The sequence below is a fragment of the Brienomyrus brachyistius genome, chromosome 4 (genome assembly GCF_023856365.1).
Source record: "Brienomyrus brachyistius isolate T26 chromosome 4, BBRACH_0.4, whole genome shotgun sequence".
NCBI classification, from domain to species: domain Eukaryota; kingdom Metazoa; phylum Chordata; class Actinopteri; order Osteoglossiformes; family Mormyridae; genus Brienomyrus; species Brienomyrus brachyistius.
In genome coordinates this window covers 21,950,016-21,968,794 of record NC_064536.1, presented here as the reverse complement: position 1 = coordinate 21,968,794, position 18,779 = coordinate 21,950,016, and the positions used below count along the sequence as shown (strand labels likewise).

Genomic DNA, 18,779 nt, shown 5'->3' with positions numbered 1-18,779 from the left:
GCTTAGGCTATTCGATATTCAGGATGGCACTTTGCAGACACGACTGCTCTTGATAGTTTGCTATCTGTAAAAGGGCTTTATAAATGTGCCATTCTGCATTCGGTTGGGGAAGTCGAGCAGTCGAGGCTGGTCACATGATATGAACTGCAGGCAGGGAAGGCACCTCAGCTTATGAAGGAAGGAGATTGTGTAAATGATTACACAATGCCCCATCCATTGGATCGGATTGCCACGCCCACAATTTCAGTCTGGTATGGAATGACAGGTCATCACGAGACCCAGAGAGGGACAGGTGTCCAAGATGCCCACCACATGGGACAGTCAGTCAGTCGCAGGGTAACCAATCACAGCATGTCATTCAGTCCGGGGTGAGGCAGTCGGCGGTGGAGAGTTGAATGGCCTTGTTAAAAAGCATATTGTGTCACTTCTTAATGATGAAATATACAAACAATTACAATTTTCTTTGTTCAAATTATAGCAAAGCGTGTCTCAACCCAGGTAACAAGGAGGCTGTAATGAATAAGAAAACCTGACCAAAACTGGGTCAAATTCTAGGAAATGAGCTCTGGAGGAACATACTGAGCCCACCGCTGTGTGATAACCTCCCTGGGAAACTCGCGTGTCTCCTTACACAGACATGCACTTCTACACCGAAGGGCTTCTGGCTCGGCGTCATTTATTTTCAGTTTCTGTTTATTTTTCTTTTTAAAAAATATACATTCATTTATCTGTTGATTTTTTTCTTTCTTACTCTGTACAGCACTTTGGTACAACCTCAGTTGATTTTAAACGTGCTATATAAATATATGTGCCTGTGACCTTGTCGTTCTAATGTAACTAAAAGACGCAACAGGATATGAACATGTTACAGGAAAATTTCTGGTTGAAATAGATTCATTTCTGCAATGCAATTTCTTTTTTGCCTGTGTTGTCCTTTCGGGGACTACAGGGATAACAGAAATAATGACAAGTGACTCTTGATAGTACAGACATTATAACAACTGAACTGGAACCCATTAAATTGGCTGGTTTTTATATGGCAGTAACATTTGCTTTTGTCTTAAGATCCGGAACGTGAAACCAATGTGTCTTGTACAGGTTTATGGAGATTTAGATGCTAGAGAAGATGCATCTAAAGAGAAGATACTGAGACAGAGCCCCCCCCTCCAGTCACAGACATATAAGGATATTGTTTTCCCGAGGTGGTGGCATGCCAGGTGTCCCGTGGCTCCTGCCCTGTACATCCCAGAATAGACTCCAGGGGCACTGCAGCCTTGTACTGGATCAGTAGCTAGAAGAATCAATCAGTGGATGGGTGGTACAGTGTGAATTAATTTCCCAGTTTACTATGTGCGCCTAGTTCACGTGTGCTGTGTAAAAAATGTCACCACACTGAAATTAACAGGGTAATTTAGTTGCCAATTTAGAGGTCAGTGGAGCCCCAGAACATTAACCATGGGATTCCTGGTTTCCAAGGTAGTGATAGAAAATGAGTGAAATACAACTATATTCTGCAAGAAATTACATGGAATTTGATTGTTACTGTTATTGTGCTTCTTTCTCCGTGTTCCCTGAACAAAACACAGAAACCGTTTTCCAATTTCCCTCTTTCCAAAGCAAAATAATGAATGATTACTCTGATTCAGACTTGAATTATTCTTTAGAAAAAGCTGTGTAGTTTCAGACCATTGTGCTACTAGTTAAGCACTCCATGTCTGACAGACCCGGTCAACGAAAAATGGGTTTTGTCCCTCACAGGCCAGACCTGCTTTGGTGTATAATGTTTACATCCTTGTTAAAAATGCATATCTGGTTAGAAGACTATCATGTTAAAGTCTATAGTTATCTAGACTGATTAAAAAGTAATAACACCAGTCTTGGACGGTTGGATCTTTTTGTCTGTCATTTCCTATAAATACATCTTCAATAACAATGTACCCGAGTAGAATTTACTTTAAGTTACATATTAGGTAGCTTGGCAAGTATGGTTCAAGCTGTTTTTTGGCAAATCTCGTGAGACCCAAAACTCTCACACTGACTGGTTCTGAATGGAAAGTCTATTGGAGGGTTAAGAGGTACAGTTAGTAAATGTGCCAATCCCAATAACCTTCACGAACCGTGTTCATCGCATTTTGTATATTGGGGATTTGATGCTGGTTTTTACCCCTTAATGAAAACATCTTAGATTATATTCTTCACAAAAAGGAGATTTTATCAGGCTTTTGCAGGCTGACTATTCATTTATATTCCAAACGCTAAAACTTGCTTACTTTATTGTTTTTCATCTTTCATTTCAGACTGCAAGTGATATACATTCGCACGACCAATATTTCATTAAAATCAGATTTTAATAAACGTGCGGTTTCAATAAATGTAATTGAACAAAGTACAGCAGCGTGTCGTGCCCCCCTCCCCAACCAATTCTTTGAATAGAACATTTGATTCAATTAAACGGACAGTTTGGTAGAATCGGTTCTGTAAGTTGAAATGAACTTCCTATCATTTTCGCGAACTCATAGCCTGGCTTACACAGACACATTTCCCCAGTCACGCGTTTTACTCTTTCTATGTTGAAAAGATGAAGAGCGTTTAACTAACGTGATATCTGTTGCTATAGTTATATAGAATCAGAATTATCCCATGCATCTCTCCATCTGGGGGAGCGTTTGGCTCAGCTGGCTAAGCCTCTGTGCCTATGATCAGAAGGTTGTCCATTCATGTCTGCCTTCCATAGAATAGTCACATGTCCATGGGTCCTTGAGCAATTCACTTTCAGCCCTCAGCCCCATGGGAGCCGCTGCAGGTGGCTGTCCTTCACTGCCAAGCTTACGCTCACTTACATATGTGTGTGACATGGAGAGCAAGATGCGGTACAGTAGGTGAAAAGAAAAAATTCCCTGTGGGGATCAGTAAAGAGTCACTTTTATTATATTATTGTCTCTGTCCGCTTGTCCTATTTATGGTTGTGGGGGTCTGCAGCCTGTCCCTGCAACTATGGGCACTATACTATATTATCTAACATATCAATCAGGTAAATATTTTAATGACTCAAGTATATGATGCGTACAGTCTTTGAATTATCCATTGTTACACACTGAAAGTGTCCATTATGATTCTCCGGGAAAATATACATTGTGACGGCGGCCTTGTTTACTCATTCAGAGTGGGAGTGAGAGTGACCAGCTGCTAGTCCAGACTCTCTTGTCACAGGAGACAGCTGAAGAGGGACTGATTAAAAGAGAGAGACAGGTTTTACGGGTCCATACTGGATGGGGTGAACAGCGGCTTGGGGGGAGGAAGGTTGGGGGGTATGCATGTTTGATTGTCTCTGAGAGACATGGGCATTGTTTCTTCCCAGAATCAGAATCATCCAGCTCTGGATCTGCTCCGTTTTTATTGACCAAGTGTCGACCCTGAGATAGACGGCTCAGGAATATCCAAGCCTATTTATTTTTCACCGTGGCCACGATATTTACATTACAATCATGCATAGCATTTCAGTTATGGACCACGTATGTGATGGTGGTCTTTTAATATTGTAACGGAGCTGACATTGCTTATTGATGTCATAGCACAACGCATTACTCACGTGTTTGTGGTGATGCTGGTGTAAATAACTCAATTCAGTTTTATTTGAATATCGGATTTTCACGACATTGCATTGTCTCGAGGCGCTTCACATTATCGCTGCCCAAAGCCCCCAGTGAGCCAGAGGGGACAGTGGCAAGGAAAATCTCCCTAGAAGCAAGAAACCTTGGGAGGAACCAGACTCAAAGGGGGAGCCCATCCTCCAGGGGCTGGCAGGGAAAGTCAAAAACAAACCTAATGTATTGGCAGCTGTGCAAATGTATAGCATGTACAATTATATACATTACATAATACTTGATAATAATAATAAACAACTATGTTACTGATTGATGTATTTATTAATCTGTACTTTTTATTGTTATTTAGGCTATACCATATGAATAGTGGCGTAGTCGGCTATACCATATGAATGACGGCATAGTCGGCTATACCGTATGAATGGTGGTGTGCTCGGCTATACCATATGAATGTTGGCGTGGTCGGCTATACCATATGAATGGTGGCGTGGTCGGCTATACCATATGAATGACGGCATAGTCGGCTATACCATATGAATGGTGGTGTGCTCGGCTATACCATATGAATGACGGCATAGTCGCCTATACCATATGAATGGTGGTGTGCTCGGCTATACCATATGAATGACGGCATAGTCGCCTATACCATATGAATGGTGGTGTGCTCCGCTATACCATATGAATGACGGCATAGTCGCCTATACCATATGAATGTTGCCGTAGTCGGCTATACCATATGAATGATGGTGTGGTCGGCTATACCATACGAATGGCGGCGTAGTCGGCTATATCATACGAATGTTGCCGTAGTCGGCTATACCATACGAATGGCGGCGTAGTCGGCTATACCATACGAATGTTGCCGTAGTCGGCTATACCATACGAATGGCGGCGTAGTCGGCTATACCATACGAATGGCGGCGTGGTCGGCTATACCATACGAATGTTGCCGTAGTCGGCTATACCATACGAATGGCGGCGTGGTCGGCTATACCATACGAATGTTGCCGTAGTCGGCTATACCATACGAATGGCGGCGTGGTCGGCTATACCATACGAATGGCGGCGTAGTCGGCTATACCATACGAATGTTGCCGTAGTCGGCTATACCATACGAATGGCGGCGTGGTCGGCTATACCATACGAATGGCGGCGTGGTCGGCTATACCATACGAATGGCGGCGTAGTCGGCTATACCATACGAATGTTGCCGTAGTCGGCTATACCATACGAATGGTGGCGTGGTCGGCTATACCCTTTAGGTTTGTGTAAGTACATTCTATGATGGTCACACAGCAACAGATTCGTCTAACGACAGTTCTCAGAATGTATCCTTGTTGTTAAATGACGCATGACTGTATCATTACTTCATTTCTCAGAGGTCAAGTGGTGGCCATTTCCTGTTTGTGAGTATTTCACTTTGACTTCTTTAAGAATGATATTGATTGAAATGGTAAAATGATGTTTGTATTTAATACCATGTTTTTCCGCATGGAGATTTGTTCATCTAGATTTGTTCATCTTACACTAGCTTGGTTTTCCTGTTCGTCATGGCTTCCTGGTTACCAGTGGTGGTACATAGTGCGTGTGTCAAGCATCTCCAGTACAGTGTATAATGAAAAGAATATAATGGAAGCCAAAAAATGACCCTTTGTGTAGCTGTGGGCCTCTTCTTCTGATTGCCTACCTTTCATCTAGTCCTTTATCCCTGAACACAGACCGACACATTTCATATTCAAATGAAGGATCTTAATAATTGGCGATGGACGGCAGAGTTTTGGCTGGGGAGTGCAGACTCAGGCTTTCAAGCAGACCTCGACTTTGTTTTAGTGGTCTTGGTTAGTTTAAATATGTTGTAAGGAAATATCCATTGTTTTTCATATTTAACCCCAGCTGGTAGGTCAAATGGCAGGCGTCATAGATTCAAGGCTCAGGTGTGATAAGGTGGATGGATGGATGGATGGATGGATGGATGGATGGAGTGATAAGGTGTTGTTCTCGCATTTCCCAGGTGTGGTCTGCAGCCGTTTACAGTCGCAGCTCCTGTCAGGCGAGTGCCAGACCCTCCCAGCCTGGAGTCTGGGTTACTTTGGCCTGGGGGGGGGCAGCTTGAACAAAACTGTGTAATCTGTGGGGATTGGATGGCAAAATGTTTTTATCAGCAATTAAATTAATGCGAGGGGAAACCGAAACAGCATTATGGAGATCGAAACAATCTAATTAAAATTGTTTTGGGGGGGAAACTACCTGAAAATAGTTAGTGACTGCTCTTTTTACGCAGGCTGTCAGAAATATTACTGTGTGTCGGAATTCCCGGAAAGGGGGACAAATAAGGGAAAAATGGATGATGCTCCCATCTTAAATACCCCCCCCTTGATAATTTCAGTGTTGTCAATGGCATTGTGTTGTTGGAATTTATAGTGGAAGCACTGCTCGGCGCACGGTTAAATTTGATGTATTGTCATATTGTTTCATTTTCATGGGAAAGGGTGAGATTAAGATGCGGTGATCTGATTATGTCAGCAGACTGTCATTAGAAAGCTGTGCACGTTTCCAGCTCTGCGCTTTGATGCATCCTGTCTCTGGTCTAGTTTCTCTCCATCACCACTCCACGGCGCGTATGGGAGAGGTCCGTAACACGGAAGCCATTACCTGCCTCCTCTCATCAGCCCGGAGCAAGACCAGCCACTGCTTACCAGAGCAGACGAACAGGGTCTTTTTCGAGACGCAGCAAGCTGGTCCACCCTCAGGGTCTCCGTGACGACATAGTAAAACACAAATGCAGGCGAGAGGGCAGATGGAATCCCGTGTTCTTCGAGACGATGCTTTGGAGGTTGTCTGTGAGAAACGCCCTACCTCCACATACCCCCCCCCCCTCACTGTGAGCAGCTAGGCAAAAGAAAAAATGAACCCACAAACCCTGTTATAGTCATTTTTTTATGTTTGTTTTTCACCACTCATGGAATTGTGGCAGAGCTTGAGAAATGACAGGTTCACTTTGAACCCAGGAGTGGTTGATGATGGTGAGAGCCCCGGTCAGCCCTGCTCTGTGTGGGCATGAATCACACGAGGCCCAGGCTCAGCTAAGGCCTTCAGGGCTGATCCAGTGCCAGCGTTGTTGACAGAAGCTAAATTATACTTTGAGATTTTAGATATTATGAGAAAACCATTATTAGTAGGGCTGGGAATAAACAAAATACTGAACTAATTGCACATAACATTCAAACTTATAACCATAAACATTTATTCACTGGATCACCAAAATAATACATAATTAACAAAAATGAGAGTTCATGGGTCATTGTCACAAACTCACTACTATAACATATCAATTTTCTCTAATTTTTTTAAATTAATTTGAAGACTCAAATTATACAACTTCATTGTGTAAACTGTCAGTTTTAAAGTAAAATCCATTTATAACGGACTTCAAGGGACCCGGCAAAACAGTCCATTATATCCAAAGTCCGTTATATCCAGAGTTGCTGTATGCCCAGAACACAACTACAGGACACCATTCACTAATGCTACATCCCCACAGACACACTTGTGGTTTAGATTATTATACTGTACATGTAGTAATCCAACTTTACATGACCATGTACCAGCGGACCTCGTCCGTTATAGACGATATTCCGTTATAAGCCAGTCCACAATAACGGGATTTTACTGTAATCAATTTTGTTATGTTACTATGTTCTTAGGTAATAAAGGAATTTTAGCAAATCCATGGCAAAAGTTACATGACTTTTTATTTTTTTGAAAAATCTCAAGCTTCACAGAATGACCCGTATTTTAATATTTGTCTAATGGTTTAACTTAAACTTGTGAAGTACAGCTTATTAATTTCTAACAGAAATACCGCTTGCAAGCAAGTGTAAGCTGAAGTTCAAAGCTTTCAAAAAGGGTTTTGAAACAACAAAAACAAAAGAGGGGGTATTGTTCTGTTACATGACTAGACGAAACAATCCCTTGATTAAATGCCTGAGATTTGCGGCGCGAGGTATCAATAGGGACGTAAAACTTTTTTTTTTTATTACGCACCTTGGTGATTGATGGCGTGTACCACATGTACATATAGTCACACGGAGGCCTACTCAAAAAACGGATCAAAACATATTTACCCAATCCTACCTAAAATCCTAAATCAATTCGGCAAATGGCCTTAAAAAGAGAAGTCCGACAGTACACTTTATAACAAGAATGACCTTTAATATACAGTATAAGCCTTCAGTAAAATAAAATAAATATTGCAAATAATATTTTTATCTTATGAAATAAAATGAAACACACCAGGTGTCAGCTTCCCTGAGATGCTAATTGAATGTCTCGTGTCAGGGTCAGTACCCTCTCCTTTCCCCTTCGTCCCTGCCTTTCTCCCTACCTTGGGTGTTTTCCCTGTTCTCTCAGCTGAAGAAGTGTGTGGTTGAGATCCATGGGACTTGTTGTGGGTTTGAGGCTGGCCGAAGCCCGTTTCATCTGCTATTTTGTCTTTATTGATTTGTTCACTGATGTTTTCCGTTTTCCCTTTTTCAGTTTTCCTGTTCTGGGTTTGTCTTCCGTGTGCTTTGGTTGTATTTTGTTCCTTTGTTTCTTTTTCTAGTGTAGTTTTCTCAGTTCTAGGTTGTGTAGGTTTCTTAGCTCTGTGCTCATTAGTAATACTTATTTCGCCTGTGCCTTGTCTGTTTCCCCAGTGCCAGTGTTACTTCCCCATCTGTTGCTCGTTGTCCTGCACCTTCAGTGATTGGTTGATTGTCTTATGTTCTGCACCTGTCCATCCTTGTTATTTCCAGTCATCAGTGTATTTTAGTCCTTGCCTTTGTTTTGTTTTGTTTTTTAGTCAGTCATTGTGTTAAGTGCTTTTGCTAATGTTTCTCTATTTGGTCTTCCTAGTCCTCCTTAGTTGTGTTGAGCTCTGGTTTGTTCATCTGTGTTTTGCCTGTTTTTGTTTTGGCCCCTTGTGGTCTGTTTGTTTTGACGTGTTTCCTCCTTTGTGTTTTTACCTGTATCAAATAAACCCCTGTTTTCTCATGAGCCGCCAACGGATCGTCGCCTCACCGCTGCCTGTGCCGTACCCCGGCCCATAACATGTTTGATTTTAGTACTGAATTCTGGCAATCCATGCAACATCATGACCTAAACTCTTACATTGTTTAAACCCAGGAAAGAATATTATCAGTCTGTATTAAAATCTTTGCTCATATTATTCTCTCTTTCGGGTAACAAAATACTTCTGGCAAAAATGCAATCAAAGAAATGCTTCATGACTTTAAAATTAATGCACCCACTTAAGGCAGTAAATTCCCCAGCCCTAATTATTAGAAATCATACTGACACTTTTCCATGAATGCCCTGTCCATAAGAATCTATGAATACATTCATAGCACATTATAATGCATTCTTAAAGCATAATATGGTTAAACATATTTATAAAAAGACATTATAGCCATGTTTATTATGCATTTTCAATGCTTTATGAAGCTGTCTATAATACATTAAGGGTACCTTCATATTGAAATTCAAAAAGGATCCTTAATTCTTATACCAACCATTATGATGCATTATGAATGTATGCATTATAATGCATTATAGAGGAAAACTTAATTTGAGCTTATTAAGTATGATAATCAGCACTATAATGCCTTATTACTGGCAGGAGAAGATGCTGAAATGCTTTATTAATTATTATACCAACCATTATAGTGCCTTATGAAGGTATCTATAGTGCATTATAGATAACAGTTTTAAGTAAAGTGTTACTGAAATCACCAGTCTACTTTGTTCCCTGCTGTTTGGTACTAACTAGGCATATGTTTTTTTTTTCCTTAATAAATCAGCTTTCACTTTGACAAACAAATTACTTGAAAAGTGTTTTATCTGGTAAGAAAATTACTTATGAAAGGCATTTTGCATAGCAGGCTTTTTTCCCCATTTACCAGCCCTCATGCTTCTCCTGAGAGTGTGTGACTGTAATTACCCCCCTTGAGTTTTAAGGTGCCGTCTTTTTTGTGACAAATTCATTTCCTCTGCTCACCGTGTCAGTAACAACTCTTAATGACTCTAAATGTGTGTGTCGGCGTCCATAACGGGCTGAGAAACATGAAATATTCCATTTTACGGATTATTAATTGTGTGTGTACTGCAAAATGCGCACACTTGTTAAAAGGTAAACCTGCACTGTATAGGTTTTTGCTGCGGTGTCCATGTATGCATCAGTTCCCCCTGATTTGTTGGCATGTGTCTGTTCTGTGGAGGCATCCTCTTCAAGGTAAAATCACATCCACCAGCCTGTGGATGAACCCCCCCTCCTCAAGCCGGGCTGCTGCTGACAGCACTGTCACAGCCCCCCTTCAAAATAAACAACTCCGGCAGAAAGTCGATGTTCCGGGAGGGGCTGCGGCTGTGTGAAGAGACCCCCCCTAATGGCTCTGTTTAGCTCCTGCCTTGATTGTGTCTTTGGGACGTTCGTCCGCCTGGACATCGGGTTCATCCCAGGGTACTTTTCGTTGCCCTGGTTTCAGTTCCTCAAGAGGCGAATTTGACCTTAAATACCAGTGATTTGGTTGTCACTTGTTTTTCTTTATTTATTTACTTGAGGCTGATTGGGCAAGAGGACTAGGGGGAGTGGGCTTCTCTGCCCCTCTGTGCCTGTAAGAGTAGCAGTTAAGACCTGGACCTCACTGTAGGCTTCTGCACCATTAACTGGAATTAATCAGTTTCCTTGAATTACTTAAAATGTCTGATGTGGTACGGAATATACATAGTAAGTATTGCAACATTTGCCTCTTTTCTCACGTAAACGAGGAGTGAATTTTTAATCATTTATCTTTTTTGGCCCCCCAACCCAGACCAATTCAATCATGGCCTAACTTTTTTAGGGCCCTTGTCGATTAGGGGCCCTTGGATTCGTCCTTACCTAGCCCTATGTCCAGGCTGTGTATTCATCCAGTTGCTTTATGAGAGATCATACACAGAGGTCCGAGTGCACTGGGCATTCCACCAGCAAAGCTTCGAAGGGAATGGTGATAAAAGGGTGGGCAAAAACCTGCCCAGCGATTCTGCTGACCAAGGCGTGTTTGGAGAATCAGCCGCAGACGCTTCCCTGAGGGTGAGGGGCATCTAGCGGTGGATCCTACAAGGTCCAGGCCCCGAGCTCCATTCTCCGCATGTTGTTAAGCTGCACGTTGTTCAGGGTATACCAGACTAGGTGAGGTGGTGATGGGGGGGTCTACACTTTGCAGGTATGTGTGTCGATGTGAGATTGCAGAACACTTAGCTGTCTTTTAGCAGGAATCAATTCACATTGGAAGCACAAAGGATTCGCTTTTTAATGTTTTTAATGGTTACAGGTCAGAAAATTTTACTGCGCTTTGCAGTGTGGTATTACACAGTATGTGGCACTTTTCTCTGAGGACATTTAAGTTGCATCTAGGCAAGTCCCCATATTGCTGAGGTGTACCATTCATACCCTTGTGCGTCTCTCCTTGCAGATGGACCAAGGCCGGACGCAGAAGATGGCCCGACCTGGAGCAAGGTCGGTAAGTCTGGTAGTTTGTGGATTACCTGCTAATTTACGGGGAGCAGGACTAATAGACCTAATAATAATAGTTGCAATAGCAGTATTAGTAATAGTAGTAACTAAGGATGCACTGATTGATGAGCTAATGACCGGAAATGGCCGATTTTCTCCCTGATTGGCACTGACCAACAATTGACTAATCAGTGTAAATACGGTCAATTTTACGAGCTGATCAAGTAGTTCAGTGGTCCTCGACCAAGTACCAGGGAAACACATTTGCCCCCCCCCCCGCCCCCCACAGAGGTTATGATAATCTTTCTCTTCTATGCATTCTACAATGATGACAAACATTGGCAATGTTTATTAATATTAAATATTTAAATTTGGTTGGACTGCCAAACAATGTAATTAATATTGAATATGACAAGGTTTCACTCCACTATGTCCACCAGGACCCTTTTTTTTCTCAGTTTTCTCAAAACAGAAGGTGAATGTTTACGAACAAAAAAAAAACTAATACCTATTTGTCAAGTGACTCTAAAACCATAAGCCTGAGAACCATTAAACATGTGCTTAACAGCTAAAAATACCATGATTTTAAGGCATTAGCCTTCAACAAAATAAAACTTATATTGAAAATTGCAATGTATTTAGCAGTGTTTTAAAACAAAATATACTTGTTACAGTGATTCCTCGATGTCTCCTCCCTCGGCATCGCCAGACCACCTTACCTGAATGGTTTTATTGTAGCTGGGGATTCTGTGTAACATCACAACCAAAGCTCTCATGCTGTGTACAACCAGGAAGGAATGCTACTGTGTTGGTTTCTGTTAAGAATCCTTAAAAAAGCCCTAATATTAACAGAAAACTAAAGTAAACACATATGAACACTATTGTCTCACCCTATATTTTGTATTCAAAAAAATATCATTAACTCTAAAAATTCGATATACGCTACCGCCAGCCCTAGTGTTTTGCAATGTTGTATTTTTTTTTATTCTGTTAAAACGCGCCTCGATTGAATGCCCAGGTACAAATGCACTACTTTGCACTATTGTATTAATACCGGGACAAACCGGCAAGTGCCGGCAATCATGATGCTTGCATGTTTGGAGGCTGCAGCAGTGTTACAGCAAGAGCAGATCAATGTGAAACAAAGCAATTTCAGCATCCATAGCATCAGAGGGGGCGGCATGGTGGCGCAGTGGTTAACACTGGTGCCTCACTCTTTTGAGACTAGGCTTTAAGTGCCTGCCATGGCTCCATGTGTGTAGAGCTTGCATGTTCTCCACGTGCTATTTGTCCAACAGGCCAGAAACATTCCGAGGTTAATTAGAGGTAGCAGGTTGCCTATAGGGGTGTGTGAACATACCCTCCAATGGGTTTGTTCACTGCCTTGTGCCCATAGGTTTTGCATCAAACCCCCCCCCCCCCACCCCCCGCCCTCCCAACAATGAATAGGATAAGTGGTTACAAAATGGACAACATCACAGCACTGTCTGTATATTTCACTTCCTGGTCAATTATCTGTCTCCGACAATTTGTGGCTAGATATTAAACGAAAAACTTACTTGCTCATTTTTAATCGGTTAGCGGTTAGTTAGTGAAAAACAAACACTGTATACCAGCAGACTCCTAAAGATATTGTACTTGTGTCACATGGTAAAAAAACAGACGGCCCACGTACAAGTCGATTACGCTGTTGAACAAATGGAATGTGTGGCGTGGCTAATGAGAATGAGTTGGTTTAAAAAAGGTCTGATTGGGTGGGAATGGTTTGTGTTTGTAAAAACCAATTTGCAAATTATGTACTGTAATTTGCAAACTTTGTAAAGATGCGGGTCGTGCAACCAATGGCAACGCAGGTTTTTAGCCAACTGAAACATTAGCACCCACAAGCAAACGCACAAAATGTCTGGCTGTGCAAACATGTGTCAGCTCATATTTGCAGTTATTGACCAGTGATAAATGTTCCTCTGTACAAAAAACATTTGCAAAAAAATTTGCATGACATTTTGACCTTCTTTGCCACCCTAAGTCCCAACTTAGTTTCCATCTGCAGTCCTGCCCCTTGCCGCTCACCTTCCCCATCCCCACTAATGTTGCGTGACGGGTGACGTGAAATACTTACGGGAAACATGCCTTTTGTTTGGAGTTTGTTTACAGTGTGAGACAAAGACGTTACGTGCACAGTGTGTAAGATGACATTTGTAATGACCATTTCAATTTGAAACTTGCGGAGCCATTTTTATTTGAAAAGATTGTTTTAAATCTTTTCAATCTTTTTTAAATCTTGCAGAAAGCTCAGTTCATTAAAGTCTGCTAAAATTATTATTATTATTATTCTGTCCATCCATCCATCCATTTTCCAAGCCGCTTATCCTACTGGGTCGCGGGGGGTCCGGAGCCTATCCCGGAAGCAATGGGCACGAGGCAGGGGACAACCCAGGATGGGGGGCCAGCCCATCACAGGGCACACTCACACACCATTCACTCACACACGCACACCTACGGGCAATTTAGCAACTCCAATTAGCCTCAGCATGTTTTTGGACCGTGGGGGGAAACCGGAGTACCCGGAGGAAACCCCACGACGACATGGGAAGAACATGCAAACTCCGCACACATGTGACCCAGGCGGAGACTCGAACCTGGGTCCCAGAGGTGTGAGGCAACAGTGCTAACCACTGCACCACCATGCCGCCCCCATTATTATTATTATGTATTATTATTATTATTATTATTGTTATTATTATTATTATTAAATCTGAATAATCTAGGATCGGTACCGGTAGCTCAGGTTTTTAAGAAATCAGCAATCAGGATCTGCCTAGGAAATTGTAAATGGTGCATCCCTGATATTAATGATGAAATGCATTTTTCTGTGTGTCCTGTGATTTAATGATGACATTTTGCGCATTGCAATTGCCTCATTGATTTTACACAACATTGTAGTTATATAATATACCAAAGCGACCATGTGTTTTTATTTTAACAAATGGTAGAATCGTCTGAAGACTCTGCGGTCATTTCAGTGTCGGCCTCTTAAAATCCGCTGACAGTTCGTTGGGATATTGTCCTTTGTTTTATTTTTTCTCCTTTTTTTTGTTTTGCTGTATTTTTTGTGCCCTGAGGAGGCAGCGTGGGTTCGATCAAAAGCCTGGGGTAATAAACATGAGAAGGCAATAATAGCAGTTTATGCAAATTAAATGCTTGCTGTTCTGTGCTGCGCTCAGACTTGAAAGAAACGTCTGGGTACTTTTTTTTTCCATGAGAATTAGTAGCGTTGTTGCATCCATCAGAGATCCTCAAGCGGCCAGTATGGCCAAGACCATTACCGATTCCATTATGAAAGTAGCTCCCAGATGAAGAAAGGTAGTCATACAATAAGAACAGCACGTCGCAAAGCTCTTTAAGGTTATGAGCACTTATCTTCCTTTGATGATGATTTAAAAGTAAAATGGGGGGGTGGTCAACAGTAGCTCTTAACAGGCCCTGCCAGTAAACAACATCAACCTGCCAATGGAAGGAGGATCGCATCATTCGTTTCATTTTTTCCATCTCTGAAATAGACTGATTCAACAGTCATTTTCTCTGCAGCCATGTGCCAAGAGTGAGCTGTCAATCAAAAAAAAATAATTATAAAATCCCCATGTGGATCATGAGTCACATGCAAAAAGACCCCAGCACAGCTAAAAGCACACGTGTGACCATTGAGCGCAACATGGACATGGAGATGGTTTCCGGGTCAACGTCACTAAGCTGCTGTTCTCCTTGCCCTCAGGGTTCCAAAGAGGCGAATCCCTTCGTCAGTCTCAAACATATGTGGCAGATTATGTAGGAAATGCATACCTGATCACTGTTTTCACATCCAGGGAACAGTAGGGGCATGGAAACCATAGCAGATTCAGAGGCCTTTAAATACAAAACATGTTATAATGCAAGATTTGCAGTAACTGTTTTGTGGGTGACATTTTGTCAGGGGGCCCCAGAATTTGTAGCTGTGCCCCTGCTCGTATCAATCATTTTTTGATGGATATCATACCATATTTTGAAATATATAATCCATATGTTGACATCTAGTGAACTATGCAGAATGGTCTCCACATGTTTGATATGCAGTTTTTGTGATTTTGTCGGTGCATTTTAAGTGTATGAACAATGTCTTTGGGGATGGTGAGCGAAATTTATGATAGAGCTGTACAGCATGATGTTCAAATATATTCCCTGGCATAATGGTGTTAAATGTGACACATTAGCCATGAGGTTGTCACGGGTCGACCCGCTTCTGTGCTGGCATGATGCATTCCAGAGCAGTGGCTCACTGAAATGAGCGTTCAAGTTCTCACAGGGTGTTTTGGTAAAAATGAGATGAAATTAAGTAAATCGGGATGTAAATGTGCCGTGTAATCCCTCACAGTGCACACCTACCATGTTCTTAACCCAAGGTAAACAGTGGAACATTGCTTTAATTTCAGGAACAAAGCGAGTTGTGTCTGCTGGCCTGTTCGGTGCCTCTCTCCCACTCTGGTATGAGTCAGCCTGGCTGAGTGGCATCGCAATTAACATCAAGTTTAATTAAGGGGCGAGGATGGCAACTCCAAGAAAGGGTGAGGGGGGTCCGGCTTGGGCTGTCGTGGGATGAATCAGAAGTCATCAGGGGGTCGAGTTTCATTTGCCGGTCTGACTTTATCTCTTCCTGAAGGCCACCGATGGCTGTCCGAGTTAGAAGCTGACCCAACCCATTTGAGGCAGCAGGGGAATCCAGAGACTGGCTTTGCCTATGACGTCAACAGTGGGGCCAAGCCCAGATCAACATGCAACATTCAACCTTGCGAGCTCTGGGAGGGTCAGCGAGTGCCCTGTTGACACATAGATACACTGTAGCTGCCTTCAGGGGGCGTTCATCGTACGTGCATTAATGAGTTATCCGCATTTAGTTGTTGACGATTTGACAACATCCGGAACAACATTTTTGGTTTTTCGGAACTCTTGTTGGATTGGTTGTCACAGCAACCAATCTGTTAGCTCAAACCTGCTCAGAGCTGGTTAAGTCAATGTAAACAAGATTAGGGCACAGATATAAACAGAGCCCTGTCTACTAAGGAAGCCTGTTCAAGCTTGGCCCTGCCTTTCGTACAAGAGGAACGATATTAAGAAGAGGGCATTTTCTTCTTCAACAGATCTGTGTTGCGTAATACTAGAGTACAAATACAATCAATTTAATACCAGGGACACAAAAACAAGGAAAATACTGTATAAGACAAAAAAACCGAAATCCATCAAGAAAACATTAGTCCTTGTATAAAATAAGAGTTATACAAATGAATTAAATTTTCCAAATAAAAACCTTCATAAAATAATGATTTAAATGTCTACACTTCATCAATGTTAATTCCTATTTCTTTATCACATTATACTTTGTAGTAATATTGATTGCAGTTGCACCACCTGCCTTTTCGTTTTGAGTTAAACAGTCTGCCTGGACACCTGCACAATTTTTCTCTTTGTCCTTGATATCAAGTTTATATATACAATTTTAAAAACAAAAAGTTTTATCATATTCATATTACAATGTTTTGTTGGTTTTTCATAGGTTGTACCACCTGGTATGGGAAGTGTGCAAAAGGTTTCAAATACAGAACTGCACCAAACTAAATGAATTTTTTTTAGTTACTTAAACACCAATTATAATAGGTTTCTTACTCTGCTCATTTATTCAGACAGATACATGAGCTGACTTTTTTAGACTTTGTGATCCGAAGAGTTTTGAAAATATATTCACATTAAAGAGGTTTCGTACAATACTGTTAGGCATGCTATGTATTTATGAGAAGATTACAAAAATAGTACCGGATGCAGACAAAACATATGCATGTCCTTCGCCTGCGTATCACTTCCTTAGATTCCCCATAATCCTCCACAGCAACAGGTCCTGCTCTGCTGAGAGTGAAGGACTGTGCTCTCGCGGTTCTCATTTTCGGTAGCCAATCATACACTTATCGATCGTTGTTTTGAGTGTCAATGTGCAGTCAGTGTCCATGGGAGCACGCGGTTTTCTTGGATGATTTAAACCAGTTTGACCAGTCTGATTCTCTAATGGCTTTGAAGAGCCGGAGGGCAGGATAACCGTATCCATTACTAGACATCTCTGGTTGAGTCTTTTGAGCTTGGGTGTTTATATAAAGAATATAAACATATAAAGAATACCCCTCTGGACTGAGGGGGGGGGGCATAGCGTGTGATGGGTCCTGCGAAAGAAGATGGCTTTCAGAGTATGCTTGTCAGGGATGATGCAAGCGCCGATGAACTGATGTAGCCAGATTCTTATTGACCGATGATCAGAATTAGAAAAAGGGAAAAGTTACAGTGAAATTGTGTTTGTTTTTCTATGTAGAGCAATTGTCATCGTCATCTCCTTAGGTGTATTAAAATGATGTCATTTGTTTGTGATTTGCATTGAATTAATTTGTTAACCCTTTCTCCCCAAATGGGCAGTCAAAAATCTCATTACCGTAGCATTTTTTTAGATCAGATAACACAGAATTCGACAAAACATTTTAAAATCTGCAAACAATAAACAATCAAAATGAATGATAAGATTTATTTTGCTCTTTTTGTTAGTTTTACCATTTTATCTCTGTAACTCTTACCCTGGTTTTGATTAAATACTTTCACTAATTTTGAAATACTGTTACAAATGTTAAAAATCTGAGAAAATTGATGTGTTACGATACTGAGTTTGTGAGAATGACCCAGCTGCTACCGTGGTGAGGCAGCGGTGGGGGGGGGGGGCGTGTGTGAAAAACAGTGATCAACAGTGCCCTGGATGTGAAAACAGTGATCAACAGTACCCTGGATGTGAAAACAGTGATCAACAGTACCCTGGATGTGAAAACAGTGATCAACAATGCCCTGGATGTGAAAACAGTGATCAACAATGCCCTGGATGTGAAAACAGTGATCAACAGTACCCTGGATGTGAAAACAGTGATCAACAATGCCCTGGATGTGAAAACAGTGATCAACAGTACCCTGGATGTGAAAACAGTGATCAACAGTGCCCTGGATGTGAAAACAGTGATCAACAATGCCCTGGATGTGAAAACAGTGATCAACAGTACCCTGGATGTGAAAACAGTGATCAACAATGCCCTGGATGTGAAAACAGTGATCAACAATGCCCTGGATGTGAAAACAGTGATCAACAATGCCCTGGATGTGAAAACAGTGATCAACAGTGCCCTGGATGTGAAAACAGTGATCAACAATGCCCTGGATGTGAAAACAGTGATCAACAGTGCCCTGGATGTGAAAACAGTGATCAACAATGCCCTGGATGTGAAAACAGTGATCAACAGTGCCCTGGATGTGAAAACAGTGATCAACAGTGCCCTGGATGTGAAAACAGTGATCAACAGTGCCCTGGATGTGAAAACAGTGATCAACAGTGCCCTGGATGTGAAAACAGTGATCAACAGTGCCCTGGATATGAAAACAGTGATCAACAGTGCCCTGGATGTGAAAACAGTGATCAACAGTGCCCTGGATGTGAAAACAGTGATCAACAGTGCCCTGGATGTGAAAACAGTGATCAACAGTGCCCTGGATGTGAAAACAGTGATCAACAGTGCCCTGGATGTGAAAACAGTGAT

The 18,779-nt window shown here is 41.8% G+C and overlaps 1 protein-coding gene across 5 annotated transcripts in view; it reads left to right on the top strand.

The window, feature by feature from the left end:
* LOC125740677 (uncharacterized) overlaps positions 1 to 18,779 on the top strand; it is a 140,601-nt gene that overhangs the window by 66,218 nt on the left and 55,604 nt on the right. For 3 of the 5 annotated variants that reach the window (XM_049012153.1, XM_049012151.1, XM_049012152.1), the window contains one exon: positions 11,096 to 11,139. In XM_049012153.1, the coding sequence (XP_048868110.1) occupies positions 11,096 to 11,139 (44 nt within the window). Of the gene's footprint in view, positions 1 to 11,095; positions 11,144 to 18,779 lie in introns of all 5 variants that reach the window. The other 2 variants (XM_049012155.1, XM_049012156.1) reach the window with 1 other exon arrangement.